Source organism: Thalassophryne amazonica, chromosome 11 (assembly GCF_902500255.1).
Source record: "Thalassophryne amazonica chromosome 11, fThaAma1.1, whole genome shotgun sequence".
NCBI lineage: Eukaryota > Metazoa > Chordata > Actinopteri > Batrachoidiformes > Batrachoididae > Thalassophryne > Thalassophryne amazonica.
The window spans coordinates 5,854,767-5,861,365 of NC_047113.1; the positions used below are offsets into that span (position 1 = coordinate 5,854,767).

The 6,599-nt window shown below is 36.1% G+C and overlaps 1 protein-coding gene across 2 annotated transcripts in view; it reads left to right on the forward strand.

Moving 5' to 3' along the window:
- The window catches only part of brd8 (bromodomain containing 8), an 86,885-nt gene extending 80,286 nt beyond the window's left edge, over positions 1-6,599 (forward strand). Inside the window, exons 18-19 of one of the 2 annotated variants that reach the window (XM_034181404.1) lie at positions 1,470-1,514; positions 6,530-6,599. In XM_034181404.1, the coding sequence (XP_034037295.1) occupies positions 1,470-1,514; positions 6,530-6,589 (105 nt within the window). In that variant the 3' untranslated portion in view covers positions 6,590-6,599. The remainder of the gene's footprint in view (positions 1-1,469; positions 1,515-6,529) is intronic. The other variant, XM_034181405.1, reaches the window with a different exon arrangement.

The window sequence follows — 6,599 nt, forward strand, 5'->3', positions numbered from 1 at the left end:
ATGTTTATTGTTGAGCATGTTCTGTCATTCTGCTTTCAGTTGTTGGCACTGGGGTTGATCATGAAACATGTCCTTTGTTTGGAATTTTACTGAGCTAAGCTTGAATGCTTTAAATAACTTCTTGTGCATAACATTGATATTTCCAAACCGCTGAGGTGTTTCTAAGCTCTGTGTGTGACATCTCTTGTGTCCATGGTCCATTTATATAATTACTTGTAGAGCCCGACCAATATGGATTTTTTGAGGTCGATGCCGATAACGAATTTTGGATGAAAAAAATGCGGATAATTGATAAATCGGCTGATTTGCCGATAGCCAATAAATCAGCCGATTTTTTTTTTTTTTTAATGAATAAAATGTTCTTTTTTGGACCCTTAACAAAAAAGGTATGAGCTAAAAGCTGAAGCTTTGTCCTCATATTGATTAACTTTATAACAGAGAAGAATTTTCAAGTTCAAAAAATTCAATCAAGAATTAAACCTTTGTGAAATTAGCAAATACATATCCTTAAAAAGAGTTGTGAAATACATCTGATCTTGTACCTCTTGTTGCTGCAACTTAGATATAGGTTATATTACAGGTTAAAAATAAATAAATAAATAAATTTTTCAGTTGCAGACAAGTAATTGTGAGAGGAAAGAAACACAAACACTAAGGAAGCATTATTTTCACAAGACTCCTTTATTTTTCTATTCTGCAACTTTCAAGAACAAAAAACTTTCAAACAACCTTAGTGCAAGCAGAGGTTGGTTTTAGTGCTGGTAGAACATTTTTACAAGAAAACATGGACATAACGTGAGGAAACTATCATATTTGTAACAGTAAAATAAGATTCTTTTCACAAGACCCTGTAGTATGTTTGTGCAATTTTCAAGAACAGTAGCAAAGAACTGTCCAGTACAAAAGGACAAGATAAATAACATTACAAAAAAAAGCTGATCAGTGCAGTGTGACAGCGAACTACGGAGGCCGGTGATGAACACATTTAAGCAGGGGTGTAAGCAGCTCTCAGTTGAATGGAGTCAGAGCTCCATCTACTGGACAAATGGTGCAAGGACATTTTACATTTCCGACACAAACATTATTTCAGTAACTGTTCTGTTTATGAGAAATTATTGGCGTTCTGATGGCAAAATTTCGACCGATAGTGAGTACTTTGAAAAGGGCTTATATCGGCCGATATATCGGTCGGGCTGTGATTACTTGTCTGCATACAACAGCACACATACGTTTGGAAATGGAACTTTTCACAGGTGTGGGGTTTCTTCTTGTTTTCTGATTCAAATGTGTTTCTTCCTGGGTGTGCGTTTGTGTTTGACGCAGACTTGTATGAAACTTGCTTTCTCATGCAGGTGTGTGTGTGTGTGTGTGTGTGTGTGTGTGTGTGTGTGTGTGTGTGTGTGTGTGTGTGTGTGTGTGTGTGTGTGTGTGTGTTTTCTCTCTTTCTCACGCTGTTTGTCCTCCTACAGGACAGTGTCCCAATGGCCTCTCCTGCTTTCCTTCTCTCTCTGTTTGTAAGTATTCAGGTTCTCCCTCAGATTTCACCAGAACCAGGCCACGCTCTGCACAATGTTTTCTGACCGCAAATGCACTGTAGAACATATCCAGCTGTTACATTTTTCTCTCTTACTTGCTCTCTTATTTTATTTTTTTGTTGTTGTTAGTATTTCACAGCAGAAAAATGTAGTCAGTCAACCACAACATGTTGGTGTTCAAAAGCAAATGACTTAGGCTTTAATTTGAGTGTTCACAATGGTGGAACTTCAGCTTCTGTTGTAATTCATCCCTCCATCACGTCTCTGGTGATGTGACTTTTTACCTTTGCATCAGGGACTGTCCATTTAATGTGTACATTAAGATAATGTAAGAAATTGTTTTTTGGTAGTTTTGATTTCCTTGTTGTTGTGTTCGACTTCCTTGTTTATTTTGTTTATTTATTTTTTAATGAAAAATTGATAGACAGCATAATCTGTTCAGTCTGTGGCAACAAAAAAATTCTTTCTCAGGCAGGTCTTTTTTTTTCTTTTTTTAAGGCAGAAATGAATATGACATGAATCACAATGCAGCTTTAACCCTCTGAACTTCAAGCCACCCGGCAACAGGGCTGTTCTTTTTTTTTTGTTTTGTTTTGTTTTGCTCATGTCATATCTTTTCTCATGTTGGGCTCATTTTTCACTGCACCTGCACCTCCATGGAAATAACACAATTGTGGCTCAATGTAGGAAGAACTTAAAAATGTATTGTCTGCAGTATAATATATATATATATATATATATATATATATATATAAGAAAAGAAGAAAACACTAAAGTTGAATTTCTTTGACATTTACAAAAATTTAAACAAGCAACGTTCATGCTAGTGCACATACACATCTACACTGACTGTGACTGTTTTTTATTTTGTTTTTTCCCGTTGTCACTTAAGTATTGTTTCAGAAACAAATCACTGATCCTGGTTCATTCATTTGTTTTATGTTTCAAAACCAGAGTGGTGGCAAATTGTCTGGAACTTTTTGAAACATTAGCGATGTATTGAGGCCATTGAACACAACATGATGTCTTCCTTTTGATACAGTGTCCAGATTGGGCCTCATTCAAGAACATTAGTACTAACAGAGTTGTTCATTAATGCCATGTATGAGTGATGTAAGAGAACTTCCTGCATTCACCACTTTTCACGTGAGTTACTGTATTTTGTAGGCATGAACAAAATCAATGAATGGTCCAGACCTGCAGTAGGAGACATATGCCTGCTGTCATCCAGGCTTGTGTTTTCAGTAACTGATTGAATATTTTATTACTTTGATGTAATTTTAGATTGAAAAGCCAACATAAAGTGTAAGTCATAATTGTATTGGCACCATCCTGCTTCACCCAGCAGTTTGAAATGTTGTACTAATCTAAATTCATTGATATGATACCAGTGTTATTATCTAAATATATGATTCCTTTATTCTTATGCTAGGTTAGGGCTTTTGTCCAACCCCCACTTGACTGCAAATTAATATAAACCTCTCGCACTGTAAAATCAATTGTGGCACGCAACGTTTCCTTCTTCTACACCAGTGGCTCCCAAACATTTTAGGTCATGCACGCCTGTGTACATCCTCACTTACGTTTTCACAGACCTCACTGCCCAACAATAACCAGTTTTGTGCAATAACTAGCTCAAAGTTCAGGTCACATGGATTCAAATGAATAAATTCAAGTTCATATAAGTTAAGTTATTTTTAGTCCCTCTGTTAAATAAAAGACGTGCAGAAGAGGTTACAATTTGCCAAAGAACACATCAACCAGCCTAAAGAGAAATGGAGGAATATTTTGTGGACTGATGAGAGTAAAATTGTTCTTTTTGGGTCCAAGGGCTGCAGACAGTTTGTGAGACGACCCCCAAACTCTGAATTCAAGCCATAGTTCACAGTGAAGACAGTGAAGCATGGTGGTGCAAGCATCATGATATGGGCATGTTTCTCCTACTATGGTGTTGGGCCTATATATCGCATACCAGGTATCATGGATCAGTTTGGATATGTCAAAGTACTTGAAGAGGTCATGTTGCCTTATGCTGAAGAGGACATGCCCTTGAAATGGGTGTTTCAACAAGACAGTGACCCCAAGTACACTAGTAAACCAACAAAATTAATGCCTTGCAGATGTGAAGAAATCATGAAAAACTGTGGTTATACAACTAAATACTAGTTTAGTGATTCACAGTATTGCTAAAAAAGCAGTTTGAACATAATAGTTTTGAGTTTGTAGCGTCAACAGCAGATGCTACTATTATTGTGAACACCCCCTTTTCTACTTTTTTTACTAATAGCCCAATTTCATAGCCTTAAGCGTGTGCATATCATGAATGCTTGGTCTTGTTGGATTTGTGAGAATCTACTGAATCTACTGGTACCTTGTTTCCCATTTTACAATAAGAAATATACTCAAAACCTGGATTAATATTTTTAGTCACATAGCACTACTATTATTCTGAACACTACTGTATGTCAGTATTCTTCTTAACTTGTTCAAATGGTCCATTTCATGGAAAAATATGATACCAAGCAACATTTTTTTATTTTTAGCTTCTAAATGGACAAGAAATGTACACGGTAGATAAATGACAGTATAAGTAAACTGTTCAACAATTCTATGTATTTTTCTGAATAACGTCATGACAAAAATCATATTCCTCTTAAAATGTTGAGTAAACACAATGAACATCTTAATTTGTCACTTCTACATGTTCTATACCATTTCATTAAGAAGTTATAACTGATGTTTGTAACTTATTCATTTAACAGTGGTCACGTAATACCGCTTAAGAGGAACAAACTACTAACAAACGGTGCATGTATTCTGATGTCCCAGTTATGTTTTTAAAATCATGACCAATGCATAAATTAACATTAAACCAAAAGACAAATTAGACCAAAATAAGTATTAAAGACAAATATTCAACATCCACATAATAACTACATGCATGTTTGTTGCTGAGAGAACACATATTTTATGTACTGTCATTCAAACAGTGACCATGTCCTGCTGCTTTTGCTTTTCTTAAACATGAAAAACTTTGTGGAAACATTAAACAATATTCAAAACGGAGACAGTAATATAAGATCACATTGCACATGCAAGTATGTTTTTCCAATGAAAAAGTTTAAATTTGAGGTTGCTATATTCAGGACAGTTTATTCCATCCATAAAGTATGTATATCAACTTCTACTCAAAAATGCAGCTTCCTGAAAAAAAATGGTGGTAAGTGGTCTAGTCTATTGTGCCAAAATGGCAGGTGTGAAATCTGCCAAAGCATCCAGTTTTGGACCGACCATGAAAGGTGGTTCCTGTCCGGATCAAATTTAACCATGGTCTAGTGTGTTTATAGTATAAAAACACTTTTTGGATAGTTTGGACTTTCTGACAAATTCCTGTGAGGATGCAGGTTATTGTCACCCTTTGTACAATATAAGAAGAAAAGAAACTCAATGATTTAATTAATTTACCCTCTTGAAACCGGTCTACACCACTCTTTATCTTTTCTTTTTGTCAAAGATAAATCAGCATCCATTTTGTATGTTGCTACATCAGATATCAGTTAACAATATTTCCCTTTTTACAATAAGTGCTGTGAAATTACTCACCACTTGCTCCAAAAAAGAAAATGTTTGACGTTCAGGGAAGTGCAGTCCATTGTAGAGTCCCTTAATTGAGAGAGTAACGACATGATGAGTCAGGAAAAACAAAAAATTGTTACGTGACTCATGGTGCCATCTTGGGTTTAAAATAGCATTTGCTTTTAATCTGTCTGCATGTAAATCCAGCTATTTTTTTTATTTATTCGCTGAAAATGATGGGTTGTTGTGCATTTGGATGCACAAATAGACACAAGGGCTTCAAGATGTACAGATTCTCTTCAGATCCGAACAGAAGAAAAATTTTGAAAAATAAAGTCAGCTGTGTGGGTGGAAGCGACATAATCATCAAAGTTTTGTGAGGTAAATTTATTGCTTAGTCCCATGAACAGTAAAACTCACCTAAACCAACATCGTATGAACCAGATATTCACAGTCACTGGACAAACAAATCCCCAAAGTTTTTGTGTTGTTTTCCATGTAATAAACACCATATATTATGGATTTTGCATGTTTCATCACAAACTAATCAGTTTATCCTCATTATGTGCTCCATTTAATTCAGTGAGTTAAAGATCGTAGCACTGACACTTTTTGAGTGATTGTTTCCACAAGCTTTTCGTTCCTTGCGCTCTCCTCCAGCCTGCAGTTGATTTGGTGAATTTTTGTAACATGACTGTGTGTCTCAGCAAAGTCATTGAAGGCTCCACAGGTGGCCCAAGGAGCACAATTTATTTAGTTACTTTCTGGATGGAACAAATGTTATTTTTGGCAAAAACTCAATAAAATGGTTTGATAAATATTATTTTAAACTTGGATTTGCAGGTATTTTTTTCCCCTATCAGCATGGTTAATTCAAGGATAGTCAAGATTTGATAATTTGTATTTTTACAGTGTTTAGATGTGATACATGGTGTATTTTTGGTATTAAAAAAAAAGAAATTTAAACACACTTTGAAAACCTGTTGTGGGGTTCAGAGGGTTAAACACTGTCGCAGAGTTTCTTGTTTTATGTTTCCATTTTGAAGGACACATTCCTGAACACACCTCACACTTATAATCCGGCTCCATGAACATGATGTTCCCACCCACACTCAGAGTCCAGTAACCTAAAGCTGACCTTTGGTTTTTGACCCCATGTTGATTTTTGGTGTTTTTCTGTCTGTCTAACACTGTTCTTTGCATGTTTGTCCAGTATAATTTCTTTGCTTCTTTTCTTTTCAATTTTCCTTTTTTTTTTTTCTTCATTTGGGGACGATGTCTTCTGAGGTGGACTGTGCTGTGTTTTTGAATGGAGCTCAACCGCATGATGAGGCTCACCACAGGGCCTCCCTTCTCTCTGCCCGACTGGCACCTGACCATCCAAGTCATATTCATGCTTTTCTGTCTCTCTCTCGCAGGATGGAGGCACCAGAGGGCGCCGTAGTGCCATGGAGGCGGACCTCAAAATGAAGAAATAGACTATTTTCA